Source organism: Bipolaris victoriae, assembly GCF_000527765.1.
Source record: "Bipolaris victoriae FI3 unplaced genomic scaffold scaffold_25, whole genome shotgun sequence".
NCBI lineage: Eukaryota > Fungi > Ascomycota > Dothideomycetes > Pleosporales > Pleosporaceae > Bipolaris > Bipolaris victoriae.
In genome coordinates, this window is record NW_014575367.1 from 162,248 (window position 1) to 189,419 (window position 27,172).

The 27,172-nt window shown below is 51.7% G+C and overlaps 11 protein-coding genes across 11 annotated transcripts; 9 read left to right on the top strand and 2 right to left on the bottom strand.

Moving 5' to 3' along the window:
* Nucleotides 1–305: 305 nt before the first annotated feature.
* On the bottom strand, nucleotides 306–2,488 carry COCVIDRAFT_94025 (hypothetical protein; the record flags this gene model as incomplete). The annotated part of the gene is made up of 6 exons (XM_014703090.1): nucleotides 306–502; nucleotides 558–1,161; nucleotides 1,211–1,351; nucleotides 1,424–1,990; nucleotides 2,114–2,308; nucleotides 2,429–2,488. The coding sequence occupies 6 exons, from the start codon at nucleotides 2,486–2,488 to the stop codon at nucleotides 306–308; spliced, it is 1,764 nt and encodes a 587-aa protein (XP_014558576.1).
* Nucleotides 2,489–3,174: 686 nt separating this feature from the next.
* On the top strand, nucleotides 3,175–3,742 carry COCVIDRAFT_36100 (hypothetical protein; the record flags this gene model as incomplete). The annotated part of the gene is made up of 2 exons (XM_014703091.1): nucleotides 3,175–3,213; nucleotides 3,452–3,742. 2 exons carry the CDS (start codon nucleotides 3,175–3,177, stop codon nucleotides 3,740–3,742), a joined length of 330 nt encoding a protein of 109 aa, XP_014558577.1.
* A 2,107-nt stretch (nucleotides 3,743–5,849) lies between these two features.
* Nucleotides 5,850–8,154, top strand: COCVIDRAFT_14368 (hypothetical protein; the record flags this gene model as incomplete). Its single annotated transcript, XM_014703019.1, has 3 exons — nucleotides 5,850–6,171; nucleotides 6,229–7,743; nucleotides 7,793–8,154. 3 exons carry the CDS (start codon nucleotides 5,850–5,852, stop codon nucleotides 8,152–8,154), a joined length of 2,199 nt encoding a protein of 732 aa, XP_014558505.1.
* Nucleotides 8,155–10,567: 2,413 nt separating this feature from the next.
* On the top strand, nucleotides 10,568–11,604 carry COCVIDRAFT_14369 (glycoside hydrolase family 128 protein; the record flags this gene model as incomplete). The annotated part of the gene is made up of 2 exons (XM_014703020.1): nucleotides 10,568–11,277; nucleotides 11,370–11,604. The coding sequence occupies 2 exons, from the start codon at nucleotides 10,568–10,570 to the stop codon at nucleotides 11,602–11,604; spliced, it is 945 nt and encodes a 314-aa protein (XP_014558506.1).
* Nucleotides 11,605–12,556: 952 nt separating this feature from the next.
* COCVIDRAFT_14370 (glycoside hydrolase family 81 protein) lies at nucleotides 12,557–15,151 on the bottom strand (the record flags this gene model as incomplete). Its single annotated transcript, XM_014703021.1, has 3 exons — nucleotides 12,557–14,481; nucleotides 14,537–14,891; nucleotides 14,945–15,151. 3 exons carry the CDS (start codon nucleotides 15,149–15,151, stop codon nucleotides 12,557–12,559), a joined length of 2,487 nt encoding a protein of 828 aa, XP_014558507.1.
* Nucleotides 15,152–16,927: 1,776 nt separating this feature from the next.
* Nucleotides 16,928–17,791, top strand: COCVIDRAFT_36104 (hypothetical protein; the record flags this gene model as incomplete). The annotated part of the gene is made up of 1 exon (XM_014703092.1): nucleotides 16,928–17,791. The coding sequence occupies one exon, from the start codon at nucleotides 16,928–16,930 to the stop codon at nucleotides 17,789–17,791; it is 864 nt and encodes a 287-aa protein (XP_014558578.1).
* Nucleotides 17,792–18,536: 745 nt separating this feature from the next.
* On the top strand, nucleotides 18,537–19,129 carry COCVIDRAFT_14372 (hypothetical protein; the record flags this gene model as incomplete). Its single annotated transcript, XM_014703022.1, has 3 exons — nucleotides 18,537–18,550; nucleotides 18,586–18,617; nucleotides 18,693–19,129. The coding sequence occupies 3 exons, from the start codon at nucleotides 18,537–18,539 to the stop codon at nucleotides 19,127–19,129; spliced, it is 483 nt and encodes a 160-aa protein (XP_014558508.1).
* A 260-nt stretch (nucleotides 19,130–19,389) lies between these two features.
* Nucleotides 19,390–20,199, top strand: COCVIDRAFT_36105 (hypothetical protein; the record flags this gene model as incomplete). Its single annotated transcript, XM_014703093.1, has 3 exons — nucleotides 19,390–19,467; nucleotides 19,506–19,727; nucleotides 19,954–20,199. The coding sequence occupies 3 exons, from the start codon at nucleotides 19,390–19,392 to the stop codon at nucleotides 20,197–20,199; spliced, it is 546 nt and encodes a 181-aa protein (XP_014558579.1).
* Nucleotides 20,200–20,720: 521 nt separating this feature from the next.
* On the top strand, nucleotides 20,721–22,518 carry COCVIDRAFT_36106 (hypothetical protein; the record flags this gene model as incomplete). The annotated part of the gene is made up of 4 exons (XM_014703094.1): nucleotides 20,721–20,790; nucleotides 20,916–21,244; nucleotides 21,297–21,888; nucleotides 21,941–22,518. The coding sequence occupies 4 exons, from the start codon at nucleotides 20,721–20,723 to the stop codon at nucleotides 22,516–22,518; spliced, it is 1,569 nt and encodes a 522-aa protein (XP_014558580.1).
* A 1,934-nt stretch (nucleotides 22,519–24,452) lies between these two features.
* Nucleotides 24,453–25,403, top strand: COCVIDRAFT_69821 (hypothetical protein; the record flags this gene model as incomplete). Its single annotated transcript, XM_014703095.1, has 1 exon — nucleotides 24,453–25,403. A coding segment is annotated over one exon (951 nt), but the record flags the coding sequence as incomplete, so codon positions are not given.
* A 489-nt stretch (nucleotides 25,404–25,892) lies between these two features.
* Nucleotides 25,893–26,698, top strand: COCVIDRAFT_36108 (hypothetical protein; the record flags this gene model as incomplete). The annotated part of the gene is made up of 5 exons (XM_014703096.1): nucleotides 25,893–25,927; nucleotides 25,988–26,027; nucleotides 26,085–26,114; nucleotides 26,256–26,486; nucleotides 26,597–26,698. 5 exons carry the CDS (start codon nucleotides 25,893–25,895, stop codon nucleotides 26,696–26,698), a joined length of 438 nt encoding a protein of 145 aa, XP_014558582.1.
* Between the last annotated feature and the right edge of the window lie 474 nt (nucleotides 26,699–27,172).

The window sequence follows — 27,172 nt, forward strand, 5'->3', positions numbered from 1 at the left end:
TGAGGCATGGATATGGGGAGAGGGGTATGGCCGAGAGACTGTTTTCTTTGACGTTGTATACATCATTATCACGTATCGTGCTGTAGGTGTTGTGTTAGACCAGGCAAATCACATGGACCCTGGTGTATGCGCCCCAAGGGGGATCACACGAACTCGTGCGCAGGACAGGATGGGTCACGGTACGAAGGTTAACGTGCCGCGCCACCCCGTATATACTTTTGTGGTACTTGCCGGGGCTGTGATCACGATATGACCTCTCTTTTTGCACTTTGTTCTTACTGCTATCAGAAGACACTAACAGCACTTCAAGGAAACATGGGTCCACATGTGAGAAGATGTCTCCTTGCCAGAACCAGGACCTGTGCACTACTGAGTCCAAACTTGGTGCCGATAACTGAGAGCCGACCAAATAGCCAGTCGCGTTGCTCTTGTGGTACACTCTCAGCGTTTGCTGCGACGTACAGTGGCCAGACTAACGAGTATCCGCCAAAGGCTTCTGCGGCTGTAAACTGTCAGTATGCTGAAAGCCTATCCTGGCTAACGTCTCAAACACTCACCGTTTTGTTCCTGGCCCGTCTCCTTGGCTAGAGGCTGGAGCTCATAGCTCATATGAAAAGGCACACATGCGCTAATCTCATCCACCATTGTTTGAATGACAAACACACTCTTGTTCCACGCTTGATCTTCCTCTGAAAAGTCGCCGCCTGAGCTCAGCCAGGTTATACAAGCCATGATGACCCGGCGACAGAATATCCTACAAACCCGGTAGTCGTTCATGATACTCGCCAGTGGCACATCGTGATAGACATGCTGCTCGCCAGGCCACTTCTCTGCCAAGGCAATATCCTCGGGCGCTAGTGTCTCATTGGATATGCTGATAATGCGGTGTTTCCATTCCGATGGCAGCGTGCGATACCATTCTTCAAGGTTCCCATCGACTGTTTGTGCGAAATCGAGTATCTGCTTGGCCTCGGATTCATACCTGGGGTCGTACGGCATAGATGTGAGGGTATTTGCGCGGGCGCGAAGATTGGGTAGGTCAATGCAGATAAGTGTTAACCGGTTGGCAGCGTTTTCATCACTGAACTCGCCAGTTCCAAGCCATCCTGCTGCACCGGGAAAAGACTCGATGGGTTTGGATCGCTGCACACAGCTTGTAATCTACATTCGCTGAGTTACTGATCCCCATGGATAGAGTATGGAGTCTTACCATCATTGTGCGTACGGCACGAAATATAGCATGAGACATGGGGTCGTTGAATTGCTCCGTTCCTCTTAATTTTGTCAACGCGACAGCTCCGTCGACGTGATTGCCCCATGCCCTGATGGTGTCGTCGGTACTCATGATTGTCTGCGGGTTGTTAGACTAGCTCAATCATCCACCGACCCGAAACACGAGTCGGATCAAGGCCTCACAACTTACTTCGTACAGAGAGAACATGAGTATAGCAAGCACTGTCTCATTGCTCTTGGACATCTTGGGATCTCGAAGGTCCTCGTGTAGCTTCTTGATGGCTTTGCCGTAGGTGGACACAGCTTCGCGAAGGAGCCGATGTCGACCGGGATACTGACCACATGTTGCCATTGCAACAGCATCAGTGGCCAGGTGCAGTACAGACGAGGGACGGGCACGATTGTAAAGGGGAACCAAGTACTCGAGAAAGCCTCTTGTACTCTCAGCCTGTTGCGGCAAGGTGATGAAGTTTTTGAAGAAAAAGGGCACGGCTTCGCATTCTGGGGAAAGGAAGATGGTGTTTGGGACTGCGTTTTCAAAGTTCCAGACAAAAGTCTCGAAATCGAATGACTTGTCCAAGGATTGTGAAGGTGTCGTAGGGCTAGGTAGGGCTAGTAGCTGCTGCGATTGGATCGAGTCTGATCGCTTTTGTAATTTTGATTTTACTCTCCTAGAGGCCTCACCACGTTGGAGCGCATTGTCCACTGGCCATGGCTCGAACGTTGAAGATGGTGACCTAATAGGATTAGCTAGGTTCTTGTCTTGTGCGAATCACACAGCAGCAAAAAGTCGACACTGACAGAAAGACAATGGCGTCCAGGCACATGATTGGGCTGATTGGTGCGGGTTGGTTGCATCACTAGTGGTTCGGTCTAATACATACAGATAGGGAGAAGTATGCGAGCTGGAACTCCCAGTACTACTACTTGACCGAGTAGCCCCAGAAGTTTTCCTCGCCTTCTTTGCCATTGCCTTGTTCTCGTCCCGGAAAACCAGATCGAAATCGTCTGGATATCCTGGACACACACGGGCTGATTTCTTGCAGTTGCCACATGTCGGCCGTTTTTCGTCGCACTGGGCAAGGTTAGTGGACGGGCTAGAGTGTGTGTAAAAGCGGTTACCGCCACTCGCAACAGATTGCCTGGACCCTTGGTGGTATGGAAGGAGAAATGGTTGCGAGAAGGAGATACATACCTTTATTCGGCGGGTCTTGCACATGCCACACCCACGGCTCGGCTTACCGGTGTAAACCATGGTTGTTATAAGAGCAATCCACGAGACGTAAGAAAGATCAAAAACAGTCTTGTCCTGACACTTGGGCGCAATCCAAGACCAGTTCTCTTTGTTTGTTTGTTTGTTCTGGAAGGCCTGGCTATAAGCGAATTGGAAATAGGGCAGTGATGTGCCTGAGTCGACCTTTTGTGACACTGCCCCTAAAGCGTACGACTACTATTAAATCTCCGTCACCACTAAATTGCAGCAGGCGTCGTCGAGTGACGAAACTTGGATAAGGTTCTGAGCAGGCGGACGGGCAACGCTGCGACTACCGAGGCACGCGACAACCGGCTCGAAGAATCGAGTTTCATGCGGTGGTCAAGACGGCCATGCGTGCGGGCAATGCGAGGTCTTGAGCCCTAGGGCAGGATTTCGCGATCGGACGGTTGGAGATGCAAGGAGACAAGACAGGCTAGCCAATGGGGAGGGCCGGAGGCGTAAGTTTACACCAGGAACAGCATCTTGAAGACGGCAGATGGAAACATTGGCATTCCGATTCGGCGGACAAGTGCGCACCGAAAGTCCATGACGGAAAATGCAGTAGTGGTCGATGTGTTTTCTCGCAAGCAATACCAGATGCGGCCTAGGGCGGCAAGGAAAACAGTGGCGCAGCTGCGTGGCCGTGTTGGTTGCATTGCTTGCTGGGCGTCTTGAAAAGGAGCGTCATGTCACTTGGATGTTTTAATATTGCTGCCTGGCTTTTTGTGTGTGTGCGTGCGTGCGTGTGTAGGCGCTTTGCTGGCACGACTCGGACGCGTCACACTCTTCCACCTCTGCAGCAAAGGGTGACGATATCTAATGACTAGATGATGCAGAAGCGACCGGAATGCGAGGAACGAGGGAATGAGTCGGGTCAGACAGGAGGGGGGGAAGAAGAGCAGTAACATGGGTGAGGAGAGCTGATTGGGGTCAAAACAAAGGGCGAGTTGGACACTCTGCGAGCTCCGAGGCGACGCACCCAGCGACGACGAGGCAGAGGGGTTCCTTCCTCGTCCGAAACTCAGGATGCGCCTTCCGATTCCAACTCTGACGGCAGTCACGATATCTTGGCCATGCGACGTCAATATTACTTTGGAATGCTCACTTCTGAGCCTGTTTCCGCGCGTCATCTTGGCCTGCAGTCATGGAGGTCTGTCATCAAGTCAGATTGCAAACAGAGCAGCTCAGAACTGGAGCCGAGTTCCCGGTCACAATGTTGAGAGTGCCCAACATCATGCGGACGATTTACGGTGAGATAGGAGAGGGTGAAAAGTCCGCCGGAAGTACCGGGCACAGTGTCAAGCACGAGGGATGTATGTTGGAAGAAGGAGACGAGATGAAGCGTCTTGTGCACGGCTATGGTTGTATGCCATTGCAGTGAGTCGACCCTCGAGCGATGCATTCTGCTTTGGGATGAATCAAAGTCACGTGATGACGACGTGAGAGGCCATTCTGAGAAGACAGGCAAGAGCAGCAAGTCGAAGCGGTCACGTGGACTTGCTTGGTAACGGCCTGCCGTGGGCAAGTGCAATGTTTGATTGAAGGCGAGATAGCGGCGGGGGTGCGAAATGAGCAGGAAATTACGTCGGATAAACCGTTCTAGATCCCAGCCTTAACACGGCACTGACATGGCAAGGAGCCATTAAGCGAAAGTGAGTGTATAGTTAGAGATTAATGAATAATAGCATGTTATACTACGACTGTGCAAGCGGGCACCGGACAAGGCGATTGTAAGTACATGTGTAGTGGAAAAACAAACAAACAACGTGTGCAATGAAAAGGCGGGCGTGACAGGCGCGTGGCCAGGGCTCTGATGGATGCAGGGCGTGATGGCGGCAAAGGGACTGGCCCAGCGGGACTCTGACTCTGGCTGGCGGCTGAGAGATCGCGTGGTCCAGGCGACGATGAAGGGGGATGAAGGGCATTGGACGGGCGATTTCCATCCTGTCCCTCTAGGCCCTAAGCAACGACCACCAAGACACACGAGCTGACGGGAGTGTCTTGGCCAGGCGAAAAGCCTGCGGGTTGGTCACTGCATGCTATTGTTGCTGCTATTGTCGACTTGCTGCTGCCGCCAGCGGATGCGATGAGCAACCAGCAGCAGCCATATTTGTGTGGACGCGTAAGATATTTCGGTCCTCTGCCTGCACAGCCCTGTCTTTTGGCGGACGTCATACTCGGACCAGCCACTGCAACCGTCAAGAGTGGCCATGTGGTGGCCCTGCATTCACAGATGGCCGTCTATTTTTACGCGCACAGCCACGCCCATCAACGGTCGGCGCGAGAGCCCGGCGACCAGGGTCGCAGCAGCGACATGGCTTTTGGACAGTTGTTGAGCAATTGTGCAGGAGGCAGCGTCATTATCAGCAGCACCATCTGGTAGCAGCAGAAGTAGCGTCCCGTTATGGGAGGGATGGGATTTGTGAGCAAGTACGAGAGGACCCAAGAGGGCCATGTGTTAAGCGTCTCTGCGGATGCTTACGAGGGCGGCGAATGGCCTTGGAGCGGACCCGAGCGAGGGGCGTCGATAGGCTGTTCTTGGAGTAGTGTTGCTCAGCTCGTGTGCGCGATTACGAGACTGTCTTTGCTGGCAGCAGACAGGTCGGGTTAGCTGGCCAGCCCTCTCGTGTGTCTGTGTGTGTGTGCACCGCCGCGTCCTGTCTTGCCATTGTCTAGTACTGCTAGCCGCACGGCGTGAGTGTGTGTTTTATGTAGCTAGTCCCCTAGTAGTGTGTATCTGTGGCACGACCGACGAGCGCAGGGCGGCTGATAAAAAGAAACGCATTCCCGCGCCCTTCACAACAGTCTCCCTGCACCGAGTTCCCCTTCCGCCTCGTCGCCCAGCTCGTTCGTGTTCTCGAACGCGGCCCAACAAGCATCCTTCGATAGCGCTGGATCCAGAGGCCTGCGCCATTCCCCCATCCCAGTGCAGCTAGCGCCGCGCGTCTTTGCCTGATTCGCGTGTCCGCCCCCCCCTTGCCTCGCTGCCCGCACGGTTTCAGACCAGAGCAGAATACTGGGCTCGGGCGCCTCTCTTCCCTCTCCTCAACCACCACATCGCTCGCTCTCGTTCGTTATCTGTTTCACCTGTGCTACCGTCGCTTTTGCCAGGACGCTTGCCCGCCCGCCCACTGCCTGCTTCACGGCGCAATCGCCCCCATCTTGTTTTTTTTGTCCTTCACTTTCCACAACTGCTCTGCTTGACACCACGCCCGCATACTCGATTTAATCTATCTGTTTCTCCCTTTTTTTTCTTGCCCCCCTCGGCACGTCCGTCGCACACGCCCTTCGTTATCGACAGTCGCTCTCCCCCTGTGAGGAACGCCCGCGGGCGGACGACCACCAAACACCACCAGCAACAATGAGGCTCACCACGAGATACTCGACTATGCTCGCCCCCCTCATATTACTCGCCTCGGCCCCTCTAGGCGCAATGGCGGGCGACGTTTTGCAGACCAACGGCTTCAGCTCCTGTCTCGACGGCCCTTCGGACATTATAGTCAACAAGCTCGACATCAAATTCGACCGTTCCACCAAGAAGGTGACCTTTGATGTCTCCGGCACAAACGAGAAGACGCAAAAGGTCATGGCTACCCTCACTGTAGCCGCATATGGCCGAAACGTCTACAACAGAACCTTCAACCCTTGTGACGGTGACGTCAAGGTTGACCAGCTGTGTCCAGGTACGCAAAATTCTCTCTTCTGGCGCCTTGATCACATCAAATGCTAACCCAGCCCAGTTCCTTCTGGTACATTCAGCGCAAAAGGTGAACAGAGCATCCCAGACGACATCATGTCCCAGATCCCTGGCATAGCTTTCAATATTCCGGATATCGACAGTCAGGCCAAGATGTACCTCCGATCTATTGACACCAACCAAGACCTGGCCTGTATCACCTCGTCAGTTACCAACGGAAAGTCCCTTTCGACTACGGGTGTGCAGTACATCGCCGCAGGACTCGCTGCCGGTGCTCTAGCCGTCTCTGGTATGGCCGCCTTCGCGAGCGCCGGACACGCTGGCGCCCCTCAGTCCAGTCCTACCTTTGGAGATGTCATTGGATGGTTCCAGGCCATGTCACTTAACGGCATGATGAGTGCCGATGTTCCTGGTGTCTATCGCAGCTGGGCAAGTAACTTTGGTTTCAGTACTGGCCTTATCTGCTGGGACGACATGCAGCGCTCCATTGACACGTTCCGTAAGAATACCGGCGGCAATCTCACCGAAAGCAACTACGATTACCTCAAGAACGCGACCCTTGTCCACGTGAACCAGGACAAGAGCTTGAGCAAGCGCGCTATGAACCTGCTTCTATGGGCTCGTGACGAACTGAGTACCAACATCAACCAGGGCTCGGCCCCACAGGAGAGCGACAACAAGATCATGATCTACGCAAAGGACATGCAGGGCTATATCCAGGAGTATTCAATCCCCGATCGCAATGCCTTCATGACCGTTCTGCTCATCTTTGCCATTGTCGTTGCTGCCATTACCGTTGGTATCCTGCTCTTCAAGGTTATTCTGGAAACCTGGGCCCTCTTTGGCAGCTTCCCCAAGCGCCTGACGAGCTTCCGCAAGCGATACTGGTGGACCCTGGCAAAGACCATTACCAACTTGATTCTCTTGCTTTACGGTATCTGGGTCCTCTACTGTGTTTACCAGTTCAAGAATGGTGACTCTTGGGCCGTCAAGATGTTGGCTGGTATCACGCTGGCTGCTTTTACCGGAATTCTCGCCTTCTTCACCTGGAAGATCTGGACCATTGCGAACAAGTTCAAGAAGATGGAAGGCAATCCCGATGTTCTCTATGACGACAAGGAAGTCTGGCGCAAGTACAGCATCTTCTACGAAAACTACAAGAAGAGCTACTGGTGGATCTTCGTACCGGCCATTGTCTTCATCTTTGCTCGTGGATGTGTCATTGCAGGCGCAAACGGTCACGGTCTTGCTCAAGCCGCCGGTCAACTCATTGTCGAATCCCTGCTCCTCATCATGCTTCTCTGGGCTCGTCCGTACTCTCTCAAGTCTAGTAACTGGATCAACATCTCCATTTCCGTTATTCGCGTTCTGTCCGTCGTCTGTATCTTGGTTTTCGTCGAGGAGCTGGGCATGAGCCAGACGACAAAGACTGTCACTGGTCTTGTGCTTGTCGTTGCGCAGGCTACTCTGACTGGTGTTTTGGGCATACTCATCGCGGTCAACGCAATCATTATTTGCTGCAAGGAGAACCCTCACCGCAAGAAGAGAAAGGAAGCCGGTAAGTTCAGAAACTCACTCGTACATAAGCAACCCTAACAACCCTCTAGAGAAAGCTCGTGACCTTGACAACCTTACTCCTCTCGACGCACGCAACTCGCTTCTTATGGATCCTCAAGAATACAAGCGTAGCTCTCTTCCCTCGCCTTTTGGCCCCCGCACCGAGGGCTATGATCGTGTGCCTCTCGCCGATCAGCACACCGCCTATGCGGGTCCTGGTGGTCGCCAATTTGGAGACGATCAAGGCCACCTGCTTGCTGATGCCTCAACATTCGCCCGCGCACCTTCGCATGACCGAATGAGGAGTCACGACAGCAGCCCAGGACCCGACGCGGAGATGGGATACCATCAACCTCCAGGATACGTCCCCAACGCTCCCTGGCAACCTCAACCTCAACGAGGTCCGTACTAGGTTGATAGGTTTCCAGCATCATTTCAAAGCGAAGACCTAGACGGAGTGTAGATACATGTACCGTCTGGGCACTGATTCCCCACTTTCCTTGAGTCTTTTGTCCTGTATTTGGCGGTGGTTGTTTGACAGATAGAGCGTGTCAAATATACCCCATTACCAGCTCCATTGCATCTGACGAGGCACGCCCTATATGGCTGTCTTGCTCGGCCTGATAACGAATCTTTCATTGAGTCGTTTTTATTTTTTATTTTTCCTTGCATATCTGTTTTCCTGTTTTTGGCCTGCAAGTAAGAGATCTGATACCAGTTCTTTTGTAATTCTCACGTCAAGCGCTAGGCCTGGGGCTTGCGCCAATCTCTTCTTTATTCTGTCGTTGTGAGGAGAAGGAAAAGTGAAGTCAAGGGGACGAGGGGATGGAACAAGTTGAGAGCCTGGGAGCTTGTGAATAAAGAAGAGGGGGGAGACATAGAGATATAGAGTGGGGGAGGGGGAGGGGGGAAGTAAGGAGACTGGGAATGTCTAGTGTAGATGTCGAACACCATATAACTACCAAATATCAAATATCATAAGATTCAAAAATTTGAACATGCCATGGTGGAGGCATTGAATGCTGTTGTCCTCCAGGTATTCACTTGATGTACTATCGGTTCTTCCTTTTCTATTTACTACGTTTTATAATAACCGGACTAGAGCAGAGTAATTGCTCTCTCTTTCCAACCAACCAACACTACTGATGCATCCACCAAAGCCAAACCACCCTACCGCGTTTTTTTCTTTTTTTTTCGGACGAAAACACTCGTATTTGGTCTGCTACTAAGTCTAGAATAGCCTACGTCATGCAACTACCTCATTCTACATAGGTACCCAGGGTTTGTTCACCTTCAGCCGCCTTGGTAACACAGCCCACTTCCCCATACACTTGCAAGTCATCTATTCACCAAAAGCATGTAGAAATAGGAAATGACCCCACAGAATTCACCAACCGTCCTCATTTACTTCTGCCCTTGCAACACCCGCGCAGCCGAAACCCGCATGTCTCGCTCTAGACCCGACATTCGCTACGCTGCGGCTGAACCACGCGACCAGGGGGGGGGTTGGGGTTGGGGTTGGGGTTGCCTGTTTGCGGCTCAGCTTTTCGTGGCTGGCTGGGCTGGGTCTAGCTTCGTGTGTTCCTGCGTCATGTACCAAGCGTCTCCAACGTAGTACTACCGCCAAAACGCGTCGCAGACAAACACTTACTCACTCACACACGCCTCTCTTCCTTTCTAATACATCCATAGATAAAACTTTACATCTGTGCGAGAAAGGGGATGGTAGCCTTGTAAGGTTTCAAGGTGATAAGCGACGGCACGTCGATTCCGCGCTTTATCTCTTGGGACCAAGTGGGAGAGTGGGGGAGGCCGCATTCGATAGTCGAGGCCAAGAAAGGAAATCAGCCAGGCCAGACCAGCCTTACTCTTCTGGCGGGTTCAACGACATAGGCCAAGCTAAGTAAGAGAGTCTTGTCCCTCTTTCCACACACACACCCCGTCTGATTTTTAAGTTTCGGGGGGAAGGATTGGCATGGGCTTTTCTAGGTTGTTTGGCGGTCTCAGGATGGGATTGCGATTGCGATAACGAAGGGCTAGTTAGTAGTAGCAGTACCGGCGTACCCGAGATGCTTGGGTTTTCTGTTTTTTGATTCCCATTCTTCGATTTGCAGCATCTTGTTGTCTCTGTTGCCCATTTTGCATCTTTTCCTTTTTTTTTCGGGGGGGGGAGAGAGACGGGACTTGTTCGCGTTCGTACATGGTTCTAGACGTGTGTAAAACCCGCTGTTTTGGATATTGACAAAGTTGCATGCCAAGGGCGACAAAATGGGCTTGCGTTTTTTTTGGTGGCTTGCGGGCGTGGGCCTGCCGTATCGGCATATTTCTTGGACCCTTTTCCCACCTCCTTTTAAGGTTAGGACGGCTGCGCGTGGCGGGCTTGAGTGGTCCCTTTTAGGGTTGGGTTAATGTTGTGTAAAGGGAAAAAGATTGGGCGGGTGCGGATGAAAAGAAGTCGCTTTCTTCGTCCGATATCCTTTCTTTCTCTTTCTCTTTCTTGCGACTTTGAGAGAGTCGTTTTTACGTTTCTCTTTCGCTCCCCCCAATCTCTCGTTTTTTTTGCTTGGGTCATTCGTTATTGTGACGTTTGCTTTGCCTATTCCCCGTCTTTGGATCCTGTCTATCCGTGTTGCATCTGTCGTTTACAATCGCACGCTTGGTGATTCGAGGGGTCGCTCGTTGCAATTGCTGGTACGACTACGTTTACTCGAAACTACCCAGGACTCGCGGCCCGTTGCTGGTACAAAAGGATCGCCGTAAAAAAGACGAAGAAGAAGAAAACCCCCATCCTGTAGAATTCGCATAATCCCCTCTCGCAAATAGCCATGCGACACACCGCGCTCCTCTCCGCCACAACGGCGCTGCTCGCCAGCACCAGCACCGCCCAATCCGTCGCCTCATCCTCTTCCAAACGCGGTCTCTGCCATGTCCCCTCCAACAAACACCCAGAAGACGACAAAATCTGGCTCCAAGGCCCTTCGCCGCCAACATGGTACTACAACTACAAACCCGAGCCTACAGCCGAGTACGCCAAAAACACCGCCATGCAATTCGTTCCTATGCTTTGGGGCGCTAGTTCCGACGACAAAGGCACCCCCTTCCTTGACTCGGTCAAACAGCAAATCGCAAACGGCGCAAACATCACCTACGTCCTCGGCTTCAACGAGCCCGACGGCGGCTACGATACCGGCGGTTCTAGTCTCGCTGCCAGCCTCGCCGCCGCCCGCTGGAAAGCCGAAATGGAACCCTTGAAAGAACTCGGCGTCAAACTAGGCGCTCCTGGCGTGACGGGCGCGGAAACGGGGTGGCAGTGGCTCGAGAATTTCTACAACGAGTGCAATGGAGGCTGCAATCCGGACTTTGTGCCTGTGCATTGGTATGGTAACTTTGAGGGCATGATGAGCCATATTGGGCGTGTGACGAGTAAATGGCCCAACATGACCGTGTGGGTGACCGAGTATGGGTATCCGAATCAGCCGTTGGAGGAGGCGCAGTCGTTTTATAATATGAGTGCGACGAGTTTTGATTCTTGGCCGTAAGTTTCTCATGTCCTTTTTTTTGATATCGGGATTGTTATTTTTTTTTCCTTTGACGATACGGGCGAGCTAACGTTGGGAATTTTTGTAGGAACATTACGCACTATTCGTACTTTGGGGCTTTTCGATCCGATGTATCGAACGTGGGGGCTAATGCGGCCATGTTGACGCAGGATGGAAAGTTGACGGATATTGGGTCTTGGTACTTGGGTGGTCCGGCTACGAAGAATATTCCCAAGAAGTCTGCTGCTGCGGCTGCAGCTGGTGTGCCCGCTCAGGCGTATGCCTTTGCTGCTACAGTGGCCATGTGGCTGTTCTGGGCTTAGACGTTTCTGTCGCTATTCTAGAAGGGGCATCAATGTCGGTTTTGTGATGGAGTAGTCGCGGCTGGCTGGTATACACGATGTATTCTGCTCGACCATGTGCTTCCAAAAGCTTCGCACAAGCCAAGAAAGTCGGTGCAGTTACGAGGATTCCAGCATTTCAATGGCGTTTGGACGCTGTGTTATAAACGAATAGATTTGTGTTGTAAGGGTAAGGGCTATGCTCACGGTACAACACTGGGAATAAAATTCAAACATTGATGGAACATCTCTCATCTCGGACATATCTACATATACAATGCCGCATGAATTTCCCTTAACGAAAGAGACGCAGGATCCTGATTCCAACGAGAAGGAATCAACCCGCAAACCATACCTAGCCATTATATTACTCACCTTCTTAATTAAACTACCTTCGTCCTATCCACTTCACTCTGCATCTCCCCAACCAACTCTCTTTCTACGCTCTGATTTTCTTGGTTATTGACTGCCGACTGTCGAAATTTTGATCCAATTTGATCCAAACGCAAGACTGAGGCACAGAGCAAAGACACTAAGCCATCTCTCAAGCTTCATCTCATCATCATCACCATCCTGATCGAAAGAAGCAGCAGTAACCACCATGCATCAAAGCCACCAGATCGCACAACTTCAACGAACCCATTACTCAAAAAGCTTCAAGATATAAACATCGATTGCCCAGGAACTATCTAAATAGCAATATATACACTCGTATCCTGACCCAATCCTCCTCTTAGCGATAGTACTCAAAACAAACCCAATATCTCATCAGTCGTAAGAAATTCGTAAAGCGTTCATCGTAAACAAAACCATGTCACGCTGTATATACCTGAGACCACCACCGACTCAGTCCCAACCCTTCACCTTACCAAAGCCATATACATATATACGTTTCCACTTCCCTCTCTGACCATATACCCACCTATCTCTCGTTCTAAGCACCCATCAATGCAGCCGAGTAAGCCAGATACCACGTGCGACTCGCGCCACCATCCAGCGTCTCCGCGAAGCTGGGGTTGGAGAAGAACTGCCAGGAAGACTGGGGATCAATGAGAGCTTGGTTGGACTTGAGGATGCTCTTCCAGCCACCCTGGACCTGCTCTGCGCGCCCATTGCTAAAATACGTGTCCCACTCCTGCTGCACGAATTTGGCGCCGCGGGTGTATGCCGAAGAAGGGTTCAGCGGGATCATATGGATGCCCTCGATGTACTCTGTGTTGGCACCAAAGTACGTCGTATGATCGATTTTGTTCTCAAACAAGATACCGGTGACCTTGTTCTTTGTGAAGGTGGGGGGTTGGTTCTTGTTGTCGGACTCCATGAGGAAGTAGTTGCGGAGGCTGCGGGCTTGGATGGCGAGTTGCAGGTTTGCGCGAGCTTCCATGTTGGAGTCTCCGATGGTCTTGCCCCACATTTTGACGGCGTAGCTGGCGAAGGTGTCTTCGGAGGTGGATTCTTGGTCTTTGCCGTCGCCGGACTCGAAGAGGCCTTTTGCCCACGAGTGGCCGTGGAACCAATCAAAAGAGCGGTACATGGGGAAGTATTGGTCGTCGACGGGGTTGGCGAAGTCGCGGACGAGGGCGTTGATCCAAGCTTTGTTGTTGCCTTGGGTGAGCCACGAGGGGTCGAGGTGGCCGATGACGGCGGCGGTGTAGACGAAGTAGCCGTAGTGGAAGTGGTGGTCGTTGTAGAGGGTGTTGCCGAAGTCGAGGCCGACATCATTGGGAGGCTTGTAGCTGGCGCCGGAGACGAGACCCTTCCACACGTTGTCGTAGACAAGTGGCTCAGGCTGGGTGTTCTTGATGAAGACATCCAAGGCTTGCTTGAGCCTGACGAGTCCAGCTGCTGCGTATTGGGTATTGCCGGTCATGGAGTTCATGGTCCAGATGATAGAGGCAAACTTTGCGCATCCTTTGCCCGAGTAGTACATGCTGTTCAATGAAGTCTGGGGGATCATGTCCTGGTTGAGTTCAGCAACGCCGACTTGGTTGATGAGTGTAGTAGCCTGCGAGCTAAGGGCAGTCCTCTGGGAGCCTCCAGCGCCGTTGGCGTTCTTCGACCAGGGAGCAAATCCAATTGTGTTGGGAAGATCGTTCTCAACCATGGTCATCTTGTCAGCAAGAATGGCCTGAGCAAAGCCCTTGGTGGTGGTGACAAGTGTGATGTTCTTGAGAGCCGATTGAGTCTGTTGATCAAATGATTCCACGTGATGTGGCAGCGCATACATGAGCAAAGTTTGGCTAGTCACACCGCTCTTGGTCCAGCTAATGGAGTAGCTTCCAGACGCATCATTGACTGATCCGGAAAGGGCAGCGTCAGTGGCGTAAGCACCAGCGCTCTTGTCAAAAACGCTCTCCATGTCTTGGCCTGAAGGGTTTTTGGCGACCTGGATGGTTCCGATGAAGTTTGCTGGACCACTGATCTTGGCAGTGCTGTCCAGCGTGAAGGGAATGACACCAACAGCGCTGGCTGATGTAGCATAAAGCAGCCAACAAGTGCCGTCGTTGAGGACGATCCTGTACTTGTAGGTTCCTCCATTGACCGATCCAACATATGACAGAGAACGGAAGAACACATTGCTGTTGAGGACTGGTCTGGCACCGGCATAGATGGCGGTTGCCATACCCATACCCTGAACCACGGGTACTGACATCAGGATTTTAGATCCGGAGCTAGCTCGCAAATTGGCATTTGCAGAGAAACTGCCGAGGTTCTGAACAGAAAGCTTGGTATCCTGCCCAAGCTCGGCTGCAGAAAGAACAATGTGTTGGATACCAAGGGGTGAGATAAAGTATCGTGGGTTGTCAATGGAGGGTCCAAAAGCAAATTGGTCCCTAACCGTGTGACTGACAGCAATGCCTTGAAGAGTCGAAATTAGCAATGTCTCAAGCCAAGAGGTGACCATTTCACGTACCGTAAGAGCCGCCAAACCCTTTGGCCCAGCATAGGGAGTAGGGGTGTGTCCACACTGGGAACGACTGGGTACCGAGAAAGAAGTTTGCGTGAAACTTGTTCGTCTGAGTTGGTACATCACCATCCTCAATGAACTGTTTGCGAACAGGATGGTCATTGCGAGAAGGTATGTATGAAGGAGGTGCTGCGTTGTCAATTGCCTGGAAAATATCGCCTGAAGAAATCCTGTTCACTGATGTAGGACCAGGCTTTAGTGAGGTTGAGCTTGGAGACAATGGCTTGGTGGCGGTTGAGGCGCCTGGACCACGAATAGGGTCTCTTGTAAAGCCGCCTGAAGGAAGCCCTGTGATAAAGCTCTGTGACGTGTTAGTGAAAAAGTCTTGGTAAGATATTCTGGATGGAGTAGTACCCCGGTGGCTGATGAATCGACAGTAGCAGTGGGTGATTGTACTGTTTGGATGGCTGAACTGTAGCTTGTAGTCACAGGAACATCGGACAATTCGATCTGACGAGCGTGAAGGACATCTTGTGTTCTCTTCGCATCCCGGAGGGGAATACTGTGACCCGAAGAGACCAGGTAGGCCGAAGCCAATAAGAAAGAAGTCAACTTCGCCATAGTGGCTGGTGAAGACGTAGGTGAAGACGGGAGAAGAACCAAACGAGACAGGCTTGAAGAATCAGAAGCAGATGATTGATCCTGTAAACCACCCGGGTTCTGCTTTGATTGATGGAGTTCATATTGAAGAGCAAAGGGGCATTATATAACATTGGGAGCTCTGATAATACCGCCTCGACTCTACCCCCTTGTCGCGTGCTCGCCCGGTGAGAATTCCTACTTCAGGAAGGTCACGATCCGCAACTGAGACATGGAGCTCAGGTGTAAAAGAATTTTAGACTAACAAACAACTAGTTTACCCCATATAATCTTGATTTCAGCCGTGCGTACGTCTTCGCTGTCGGTACATAAGGCCTCTGACTGCTCTAGCATTTAGTGTACCAGTATTCTCACATCCTTCAATTTTGAGTGCGTAAGCGCGCAGTTTCTTCACGGTCCGAAGGGATGCCCTTCACTGACTGTCTTTGTTACTCACTGTCCCTACAAAGCGGTGTGTTTCAATCTTGAGATTATGGGCGTTTGAGTTGTGTCTATGGTCTTTCAGCATTTCATGCGATGTAAAGTTAACTCAGTGAACAGATTCGGAGGGCTCACAGTCACTAGACGCATCTTTCACTGCACACAGTTCCTTGCAGATCGGTGGCAGATTCTTATGACCACACGACATGCTGCGAGACAGACTCACCGCTCTAGTCGCAAACATGAAAAAGCGGTTTTGCAAACCAACTAACGTACAGGTAAGATCGTCTCGGATGGCTGGAGGCGGGCGCAACGTGCGGAAGTTACGCTAAGCAAAGCAGAATTCAGGGTCCTAACGGGAACGTCGTCGGTATGTGCCATATGACCACCGTCTTTGGCTTGGCCACTGTGGAGTTGGGCAGCATTCCCCGCCCCCGTATGTTCTGAAAACAAAGGTATACCGAGGGGGGTTCTCATACATTCTCGAGGTAGAATGAACTCCCGTTGAATTACAAAAGCGCCACTAGTTCCATCTTTTTTCATACTGGGAGATAGATAACCGAAGGCGGCGGCCCGAACACGATGCCTGATCGTGAAATCAAGAGATCAACAACAAGCATGAGTAGTAGGATGCTTGGCTAGTCGATACTCATGATGTTACTCTGCCGTCAAAATCCAAAAGCCATGACTTGATGGTGCAGCCACCAAGGTCTAAGGGCCCGGAAGCGTTGGAGTGCGCCATACTAGACTGTCAAAACGACCGCTAGGCTTGCCGTTTAGTATCTCGTGATATGGACGGCGCACGCGCTTTTTGGGTTGGTGGAGACTCTGCGGGGAAAACTGAAGTGTGACGAGCGCACATGGCGGAGAGGTGGAGAGTTGGTGGAGAGTCAGTGCTTAGATGGACTTCTCACTCCAGCGTTTGACATGCTCTCGTCGGCGTCGTGCATGGAGTGTGGATTCCATGAGAAATTAGTGGGTATTACGCGCATGGATGTTCCTTCTAGAAAGAATCATGTCTGGTGACAGGAGCGGTGAGGTCACATGTCGCGAGGAAAGTGGCGAAGATCACATGGAGTGTAGCTTCGGAATTTGGCACTGGTACGGTTTTAACTCCGACAGTTCATAGCCACAGATGACATCATTCTAATTCTCGCCACTTCTGTGTGGCACAAACGATGTGATCACTATTACATACCTACGTACCTGTACCTGAATCAAGTTCCAAGTTCGAGTCTACCTCAGTGATTGATATATTCAATTCATTGTTATAGATACATCTACACCTAACACATCCCAACACTCTCTCCAAACATCATGACAACCTCGCAACATCCAAACGAGCCCCCTCCCAGCTACGAAGCCGCCATCTTCGATGCAGACCCTTCGCCTGGCATTCGCCGCGTTTCTACAGACGGGCCCGCGGCGCGTACCGAGCGCAATGGCATTCCCCCCGACCGACGGCGTTCTATGGAGGACTTGATGCGCGAGCTGCCTCCTGGCTGGATCCGCTCATTTGACGAACAGACTCAGCATCAATTCTTTGTAGACACACGAGCAAACCCTCCACGGAGTATATGGACGCACCCGTACGACGATGAACAGTATCTCAGCACACTCAGTCCAGAAGAGCGCAACAAGCACACTCGCATGCATAAGACAATGACAATGGAGGACCTTGCTGCTGAAGACTCGGATACGGAGGATCACCTCCCACCACGACCGACATCCAAGGGTAAAGGTGCCGCTGCGCCTGGCGAACCAACGGGCATTCACAAGTTCTCCAGAAGGCTCAAGGACAAAATTACAGGTCAGACGCATGAAGAGCGCGAAAAAGCACGTCAACGTCGTGCAGAGGAGGAGCGTCAGGCATATCTTCAGCATATGCGCACACGACAAGCAATCATTCGTGCCATGGAGACAGGGGAGCCGCAACTGATAGGAAAAGACCGACAGGGCAGGGATGTGTACATTGAACCACCTCATGGGCGCTATGCACCAAGTGGAGCATACGGATACAACCCATATGGCCCACGTCAGTATTACAGCCCCGGTGTGCGATATATGCGTCCGGTTACACCTTACGGTAGGCCGTACGGTTACGGCTACGGAGGTGGTGCTGGACTCCCTCTTGCGGCTGGACTTTTGGGCGGTACTTTGCTGGGCACTGCGTTGTTTTAGGCTCTGGCGAGAAACCTACAGTCGAGGCGTGGGCGAGGGCGCATCAGTCGGCAGTTGATTCGACAAAAGCAAAGCTGATGATGAAACCTTTTTTTCCTTTTATCAACCCTGTATCCTAAGATTCCCCTGTAGTAACACCCTACCAAAACAAGATTACTATCATGCAGCTCTTGGGCCTTTACGTGTACTTGCTTGATCATGCCCGCTGACGGCATTCTTCAAAAGCAACTCTGTTTTGAGGCTGAATGTTGCATGTGAGCCAGGATCCCATATTCATCAGCCCCAGCGATGTTAGTGTGGGGTTTGAAGTGTGGGGTGAACGCGCTTCGGCCTGATTGGATTACAGAGAGATTGAGAGATTGTTGTCGCCGCCCCAGCTACAAGGTTCAGATTAGATATTGGGCGTCAAGAAACCTTGAGCAGTATGACGGTCTTGACTCTTGAATTTTTCCCCTTGCCCAGGATTGGCGGCAAGTAAGTAGGCGTACGCGGAGTGTAGTGGGGAGGCCGGGGTACCACCAGCAATCGGAGTGTTGTGATACTGGTGGCCAGACCTTATTTCGTATACGAAACGCCGAATCCATATGCGGAACATCGTGGAGATTTTTGCTGCTGTCAGATCTCCACGTAGTTGGTCAGTGGCCAAAAGCTGACACGTTACGTTCAATAATGTTGGGCGAGAGATAGCCAGGTTGCTGGGGCGCTTTGGTTTCATACAACGAGCGTGGAGTGTTGTAGACCCCCCATGCCCGTAGAAGAGTAAGACGATAGGAATGTAGAAGACGGACTGCTAGTATCGCCATACTGCAAATCGAAATTGGAGACTGTGAGCGTGGAGTTTCACAAGCAATATTGCTGGAAAGGGCACATGCCATTTGAAGGGCAAACTAACAGCTAGTAGGTCGAAAGCGGTTCAGACACAAAGCTATCTGTGTAAGACCTGTCATTGGCCCAAGGTTAGCAAAGTCAGCTAAGATTGGTAGTAAGAGAAATGATAGGGTAGCCCGATGCGCCAATGATGCGATCCAAGGTTACTCTAAACCCACAGTCAGGGCTCCGAAGCCGGAAGTACGGCCATTGGGCCGGCGGGTTCTGGAATCTTTCGAAAACGTGGTGAAATTGCACAAGGCGCGATACGTAGAGATAACCATCATCCCACATTTCAATGACGCCGATATAGGACACAACAATCAATGCAACGGGGATAGTCGCGTACGAGCCGGTAGTCCCGCAGTACCGAGCCCCAAGTTGAGCTTCCCCACGCTTTATGAACCTGAGGCGTCACCGCCGTGGCGGGCTCGTGGAGAGGTCGACACAGCCCCACTCTCTCGCTTCTAGCGAGACTCACATGCTTTCACGACAGTTTACCGACAAGAGCTGCCGAATGGGTACGGCAGGTGGAAGAAAGACTGGTCCGCAGTCGGACCCTGCTGTAGGCATAGGTATACATACATACCATACTATGTACGTACGATATGTAAGTGTGTATGGCCCGTTGGCCAGGGTTGGTGTGCAAAAGAATACTTACTACGAGGGCTTTCAGCTGCTTGTGGCATTCTTCTAGTGTTGCTGACTGTTCAATATTGTGACAGGGAATCATGGGATATGTAATTGCTTGTGCAAAGGCGCGCCACTGCCGGCCAGGACATATGACAGGCGTTCCTGGGCAGATCGATGTAAGCCACGCAATAGGGTTTCTTCCTGAGGCGGCAAGAGAACCGGCTCACTGGAACCAAGAATGGCGACCGCCTGGATGACCGAATGGCGGGATTTTGGACACTACGTATGTACTGTACATGCAGCACATGCAGTAGGAGACGAAAAACTGTCCGTCTGGTACGACGGTGAGCACGGTCATGTCTGGTACCAGCGACACAGGGCCGTCTCTGTGCTCAACGGCAAGCGATTTGCTGACATGTCGGTCGTCGGGCAGGGCGTGCGTGCACGGCGTAGCGCCAAAGATGGCTGCCGAGTATTCACAGGCTGGGTTTCATGAAGGTTTGTTGGGCGCCGGCGACTTGGGCAACTTCTGGCAGGAAACCGTGTGGCGCGAGCGAGGCAATTGCGAAGCTGTGGTATTACGGGCAGCGTCTCAAACGAGGCATCCTCGGGCTTATCGCATCGATGGACGAGTGTGAGTGGGCATCGCCAGGCGTGGTCAGGGACGGGAGGGCGTCTGTGGGCGTCGACACGATGGCGTCGCAGGGGACGGCCGGGTTCAGGCAGGAGGCCGAATCGAGCTAGCGGCCTATCGCTCCGATGTGGACCGTGATTGGCCGCCGTTGGATGCTTATCTCTGGCATGAAATGCAATTGACACAACACAACATGGAGCCTCCCACTCGCCAAGCACTCCCGCCCCCAGACATGGCGGACAATGCCTCCCGTGGCTGTGAGAAATCGTTTTGAGTCGCCGACAAAGAGCCACGGTGCGAGGCTGTCCTTCACAGCAATCCGCAATGCTGCCGCTAGGTGGGTGTTGGTCCCATTATCTAACCCGCCCCGTCACGCTTCCGCTCGCGGCGAGATAAGGCCAAACGCCTACCATGACGCAGCTCGACATCGACCGGCAAAAAAAGCGATCAAGCTCTGGATCTGGCGCGAACCCCACGGCGGTCGCGCGCCTGTGGGTTGATGTACCCTCGTCTATTTTGCCTCGAGAGCTGGTCCGTGGACCAGGATAGATAAGAGTAGCACAGTCAGCCCTTCATCCATAAAGGCCCCGGCGCAACCATTGTAATCTACAGTAGGGTTTCCGGTTTCTCCCTGGTGCTCCCGTATATTACTGGTACCGATCCAGCCTTTATATCCTCTGTTCATTTCCTCTCCATACGCCCTGTTTGTGAGACTGCTCTTCCCTCCGCCTACCTCTCCAAGTCCCCCCCTGATATCCTTACCACTTGGCCGGTTCCCCAGCAAACTCCGTAGCCATGTCGCACTCATGGATCGGCGCTCCCGCAGAATTCAATGGGACCAATGCCGTTACTGGTGGTGATTCTGGTCAGTTCAAGTCTCCATGTACCACCATTAAGCACGTGCCGCGCCCGACACCCGTGTTGCGCGCAGCACATTGTGCAATCAAAGTCAAAACATACCAGCAAGCATACTAACATGTATATTTGTAGTCACCGAGAATCTCAACCAATGGTACCAGGCGGGTGACCAGGCCTACATCCTCGTGGCTTCGGCCATGGTGTTGATCATGGTTCCTGGTCTAGCTTTCCTCTACTCCGGTCTTGCTCGCAGAAAGTCCGCCCTCTCCCTCATCTGGGCGTGCATGTTCTCCGCCTCCGTCATCACCTTCCAATGGTACTTTTGGGGATACTCGCTCGCGTTCGGCCCTTCCACAAATGGCTTCATCGGCAACCTCGACAAGTTTGGTCTCAAGGGCGTCCTCGGTGCGCCTAGCCAGGGTAGTCCTCTGATTCCTGAGTTGCTGTACTCTTTCTACCAGGTACGGCAGATTTCATCATAACCCACAAGAGACATGCTAACCAGGCTCATAGCTACAATTCTGCGCTGTCACTGCTGCTATTGTTGTCGGTTGCGTTGCTGAGCGCGGTCGCTTGATCCCCATGATGGTCTTCATCTGGCTTTGGGCCACAATCGTATACTGCCCCGTCGCTTACTGGGCCTGGAACGCAAACGGCTGGTTCTTCAAATGGGGTGGCCTGGATTATGCTGGTGGCGGCCCTGTCGAAATCGTGTCTGGATGCACCGCCTTGGCCTACTCCATGATTCTCGGACGCCGCCAGGAAAAGATGATGCTCAACTTCCGCCCCCACAACGTCTCTTTGATCACTCTCGGAACCGTATTCCTATGGTTTGGCTGGTTGGGCTTCAACGGCGGCTCTGCTTTCGGTGCCAATCTCCGCGCTGTCATGGCCTGCTGGAACAGCAACCTTACCGCCATGTTTGCCGCTATGACCTGGGTTATTCTTGATTGGCGTCTTGCTCGCAAGTGGTCCATGGTTGGCTGGTGCTCAGGTACCATTTCTGGACTCGTTGCTGCTACTCCCGCCTCTGGTTTCATCCCCCCATGGGCCAGCGTTGTCCTCGGTATCACCACTGGCATTGTTGCTAACTTTGCCACCAAGAGTAAGTCGAACACTAAGCATCAATCTTACGTCATTTTCTAACATCCCTGTAGTCAAGTTCTGGATCAAGATCGACGATTCTCTCGATGTGTTCGCTGAGCACGGTGTCGCCGGCATGTGGGGACTGTTCTTCAACGGCATTTTTGGTGCCAACTACATCATTGGGCTTGACGGCGTCAACAACGGACTGACCGCCGGTGCCATTACTGGCGACGCGCCCGCTGTCTATAAGCAGATTGCTTATATTGTCGCTTGCACTGCTTACTCGTTTGTCGTCAGCGCTATCCTCGCTTTTGTCATCGACAAGATTCCTGGTCTGAAGCTTCGCGCATCCGAAGAGGCCGAGCTTCTTGGTATGGATGACGACCAACTTGGCGAGTTCGCCTACGACTACGTCGAGGTCCGCCGTGACTATCTTGCGTGGACCCCTGCCAAGGGTGCTCCCCTCGATGGTGAACACTCGGTGCCTCAAGGAGAACGCCACGGTATTCCCCAGCACAGCCAGATGCTCGAGGGCAAGGCGCCCTCGGAGAACTCCAGCCATGACCATGACCACACTGGCATTGGCGGGGACAGGCATGCGGTTGCCATGGGTCCCGAGCACAACAACGAAAAGCAGGTCAAGACCTAAGCTTTTGTATTTGTATTGATCTGGATTTTGCTGCTTCCGACTTTATAAAGTCAAATTGTTTCGAGATACCACCTGCGCTCTGGTCTTTGCGCTGAGCTTTTTGTTCTATTTTTTCTAGATGTCTGAACCAATCTTTTCTTTTACAAATGTAGTGTACATAATTCAAGAACGAGCTCATCATTAAATTTCCAAATCGGCCCTTTGCCCCTGCCTTTGTCAGACTCCCGATGCACGCTGCTCTAAGTAATGTCCCTGTTGGATTGCACGTACGAGGAGGCTGTGCTCACGCGCCCATGCCCAGCGCAACCTTATCAGTCCATGAACAATATGCCTACCGATTCGTCCGGTCAACGATATATCTTCCGCTGCCAAGCGTACTCGCAGTGTCGATGCTTATCATCTCCCACTCCTCCACATGGGTGATCGCCCATGCCTAGGCCCTATCATATCGCTGTACCCCAGACTCCGCCGTGGGGATGATGTCAATCTACCGCGATAGGCTTGCAGCTAAGCACAATAGCTGAACTAGGCATCGAATCCTCTCAAGAACGATGGCTGTTAGTCCACATGCACAGATACACATACTTACAGTAGTATACACACCATACCAATAGCGATATCACAATCTCCTTGTCGTGCCAAGAAAGTATCATTGCATGCTGCATGCGCTTCACATGCCGTCGGGGTTGTGCTTACTGTTCCTATACGCGCGTCTTTGCTCCCATGCAACTTTTCTTTCAACATCCATCCGTAAAGCCAGTTACGGCGCTCCATAACGTTTACTACTAGGTAGTTCTAATCGATAACAAAAGCGGAATCGCGGGTTTTCACAAAAAAAGTACATGCTCCATGCATCTCAGAACCGCTCCTTTTTAGAGCCTCGTTTCCAAGGAGTGGGCGTGGGCTGGCAAGCGTCAGTAATATAGGAGCACATGCAGGGTGGGATGCCGAGTGGGAGGGAATTTCATTGATTCCACAAGCGGGAATGGCTTTCGTGTCCTCCAAGACAATATTGGGGCTATGAAACATGTTCTCGGTGAGAAATGTCTTGGGTGTGTTCCACGCGTTCGGGAATGCATGTGGGGCGAACCTAGTACGAGTCGTTGTCGTTGTTACTATTGCAAAGGGCACGTGACAATGGGAGTGCACCCTGTGCGTTGCAGCCTGCCATGACCCCTCCCACATCACTCCATCTTCAGCCAAGTAATCACGTCACTGAGCCGAGATTTGGTGAAACTCTAGACGTGCTTTGCATCAAGTTGGACGAAAATACACACCCATGCAACAAATATAAGCGAGTTTGCGTGCCAACCCAGATGTAAGGTTTATTCAGTGCTCCTAACCGGCTAACTAGGGAATCACGCCGGCTTGCAACACAAAACAGCTTGACCGATAGCGTGATTCCAATCCGGAATAGAAACATTTTACCTCGCTGATACGTACAAGTACTCAGTGGCAGAAATAAACCCAGGCCACTAGGGTAGGTTTTGTGGGCTTGCGCGCCTTCTAAACAAAGCGCATGTGTGTTCGAAGATGATGCAGCTGACGCTCGAATGGCTTTCCTTGACAAAGAACCGCTGTTGCACCACCGGGACATGGTGCTACTTGATGACAACAAAGATCTGTTATCGAGCCCGTCTTTATCCACTATCCAGTTGTCGCCTCTCCATTCTTTGCATGAGAACAATCGTCTTGAAACCCGTGACAGGATGTGATCGGCGTGTTGGTTTTACAAGAGACACGCTCTCCTTAACAGCAAGAAACAAACATCTCTGTCAGTCCTCATCTTTTGCAAACCCTTCCTGACAAGCACCCCACGATTGCGATTACCCTCACTTTTGAAGTTTTTCTTGTGTTCGCAGTGTAACAAGACACACTTCCAGGGATAAGCAGTTATTTTGTCAAAGGCCCGACCCACCCTATCAGATCCCAAGATGCGAAGTTCTCTAAGAATATCCCCAGCGCCTTTTAAATCTTCTTTCTTGTCGATTCCACCATCGCCCTTCTCACCACGTCCACCTTTCACACCCACAGCGCCATTCCAACAATCAGTTCAGAAAGGGAGCCAGCAAGGTTCAAAAACGGGCACAAAGTCTACGGAAGATTTACCACCAACTCCCTTACCTTGGACGTGGACATGTCACCACTGTCATTGTAGCTACCGCTTGAACGTCACAAGGCGTTGCCTACAAGACGGACATTATTACTGTAGCGGTACAACCACTGTAAAGGCATGGCGACAATCAAACTATGTACGACGTACAAAGAAACATGGTGCCTGCAACAGCGAATTTGACTATTCTGGCTGGAAGAACTGGAGCAGATGGCGAAGAGACGGTCCCAGGAACAAAGCTGCTCTGGACACTGGCTCGTCCGCTGGCACAAAAGATGGAGATATTCCGACAAAGAAAAAAGACTGTTGGAATACGTGTGACTACCCATCCGAGTGCAAATGGGGAAACAAATTCGGCATACATACGCCTGTAGAAAGCGGCTTCCCGGTTGTTGAAGCTGATGCCAAACCAACACTCAATTCTCATGCCAACACGACCTCAAAAGGCACCCTCACGACTGGAAACTACGAGTATGCCAAGACGTTGAGGAAGAACGAGACTATGAATCTTTGGACTGCTCTGGTAGCAAGCGTAGAGAGGAGGAAGAACGGTAGTGGGCGTACTGCTTCACCACTCTCTGTTGTCACACAAGGAGAGATGGCAAGGAAAAGAGCTGGCAAGACCGCTTCGTCACCCCAAGAAGGCAGAGGCAATGTGATTATGACTGCCACGAATTTATCGGTTGTGGGTACCGCAAGTGACTCAGCTCTATCTGATAGCTCTGATTCCTCAACCGCCGGAGGCTCTCTCAAGCCCTTGCTGAGTAGGAGGAGGTATCGTCGCACGACCTCTTCTCCCAAGACACGTGCTAACAGCGATGCTAAGCGTGTGAAAGTGACCTATACATCAACATCCGACACACATGGTATTTTGGGCGATTTGGGGGTGTTGGATAGCGATTTTGCGCCGTTGACGAGAGTGCAGAGTAGATATAGTGGGTATCAGACCTGCTACGTATAGGGCGCTCATACTCTGTTTGACTATACTGTTATAATCCCCTAGATAGTTTTAGAAAGTTCAATATTAATGTAATATAGTATCGAGCCCCAGTCTGCAAAAAGCGGAAGCCAAAATCAACTCCACAGCGTGATATCTGCGGCTAAAAGTGGACTTGTGTCCGCATGCCTGCCGAAGAGGTGATGCAGGGATCCGTTAGCGCATGGACCATGTACATTTACGGAGTCTTGATCCCTCTGAGCCGCGGTCCCTGTCACACCTCTTCCAGCGCGCCGAGCCTATTATTCGAGGCACATTGCGAATATGGTGCTCTCGTTCATCCTCATACAGAACCGGCAGTATGTTTGCGTCGTGGCTACCCGATGTCCGTTTTGGTGCTAACAGGCGGAACTGCATAGGGGAAAGACACGGCTAGCCAAGTGGTATGCGCCGTATAGTGTAAGTTGCATTACAAAGCAAGAAGGGAAGAGAGGGCATTTGCTAACAAACTCATAGGATGATGAGAAGGTTAAGCTGAAAGGCGAGGTATGCAAAAATTCCACAACCGTCCATGTAGTCTTGCACTTCCCCTTCGACCGTTTCTTGATAAGACGCACATCTTGCCCGATCACTCGAATACCGATCGTACATACAACAGACTTTTGAAGTCACTCACAACTATGGCAGGTTCATCGCCTCATTGCACCGCGAGACCAAAAACACCAGTCCAACTTCGTCGAGTTCCGCAACATGTCCAAGATCGTGTACCGTCGATATGCCGGCCTCTTCTTCTGCGCGTGTGTTGATACAAACGATAACGAGTTGGCGTACTTGGAGGCTATACATTTCTTCGTCGAGGTGCTAGATGCATTCTTTGGAAATGTGTGTGAGCTGGACTTGGTGTTCAACTTTTACAAGGTACGTGGGTACAACAAGCTACGGAGGGATAATGTTGGGAAGCATCGCCCAAGGGCGATAAGGCAATGTCATTGGGTGGGCGAAAGTCAAACGACTGACAATGGTTATAGGTCTATGCGATCCTCGACGAGGTTTTCCTTGCGGGCGAGATTGAAGAGACGAGTAAACAGGTCGTGTTGACACGGCTGGCGCATCTCGATAAGCTGGAATAAAGGGCAATATATGAGGAATTCGGCATGTCTTTTTCTTTGCTTCAACCGGAATTGTGACGGTTATCAGAGCTGGGGTAGTAGAAAGACAGACAAGATCACGAAGAAGAGTGGTAGCATCTGTGGATGCCGAGGATCCATAGCCATGGTGTAAGAAGACAATACGCCTGGTCTGGCTCCCGCGGATAATGAAGCGTGACGCAATCGCATGGGACGGTGCTTTTTGGCAAACCTACATGCGTGGTAGCTTGAGGGTTCCCGCATACCCGTAGAATACTACAACGTTATTCGATTGGAGCACTAGGTATCACTTCTCCTTCGGTAATTAATTAAAATCGTCTGCATGGGTAACACGCGACTGTCAGGTTGTACCTTGGTCTTGCATGTGAGGAAGCGCGCACGGACGTAATTGTATGGAAAGCATAGGGCCAGAAAATAGACAGATCATCAATCTTGATTCCTGATATCTGTCCCTTC